This window comes from Geospiza fortis, unplaced genomic scaffold (assembly GCF_000277835.1).
Source record: "Geospiza fortis unplaced genomic scaffold, GeoFor_1.0 scaffold195, whole genome shotgun sequence".
Taxonomy (NCBI): domain Eukaryota; kingdom Metazoa; phylum Chordata; class Aves; order Passeriformes; family Thraupidae; genus Geospiza; species Geospiza fortis.
The window spans coordinates 1797818-1798099 of NW_005054324.1; the positions used below are offsets into that span (position 1 = coordinate 1797818).

A 282-nucleotide genomic window follows, 5' to 3' on the forward strand; every position below is an offset into this window, starting at 1 on the left:
AGCATCAAGACTACATGCTTATTTTTCCCACGTTCTTCTTCAAGGCGAGCAGATAGTTTTTTGTGCTCCAGCTCAAGACTCTGTAACTGAAATTTTTCCATTTCCAACTGTAAGAAGAAAGAAAATAATTCTCACTAACAATTCTCATTTCATAATAACCTAGTATTAACCTGACACTGATATTTTAATCTTTGAAAGTATGACTAAAATGAACCCAGGAAGGTGATTTGTGATATCTATCACAAGTGCATATAATCTTATACAAGCAATGAAAGAGAAAGT

The 282-nt window shown here is 33.0% G+C and overlaps 1 protein-coding gene across 1 annotated transcript in view; it reads right to left on the reverse strand.

The window, feature by feature from the left end:
* The window catches only part of CTTNBP2 (cortactin binding protein 2), a 64572-nt gene that overhangs the window by 43875 nt on the left and 20415 nt on the right, over window positions 1-282 (reverse strand). Inside the window, 1 exon segment of the mRNA XM_031056897.1 lies at window positions 1-107. This exon segment is cut by the window's left edge and continues 31 nt beyond it. Coding sequence (XP_030912757.1) covers window positions 1-107 — 107 coding nt within the window.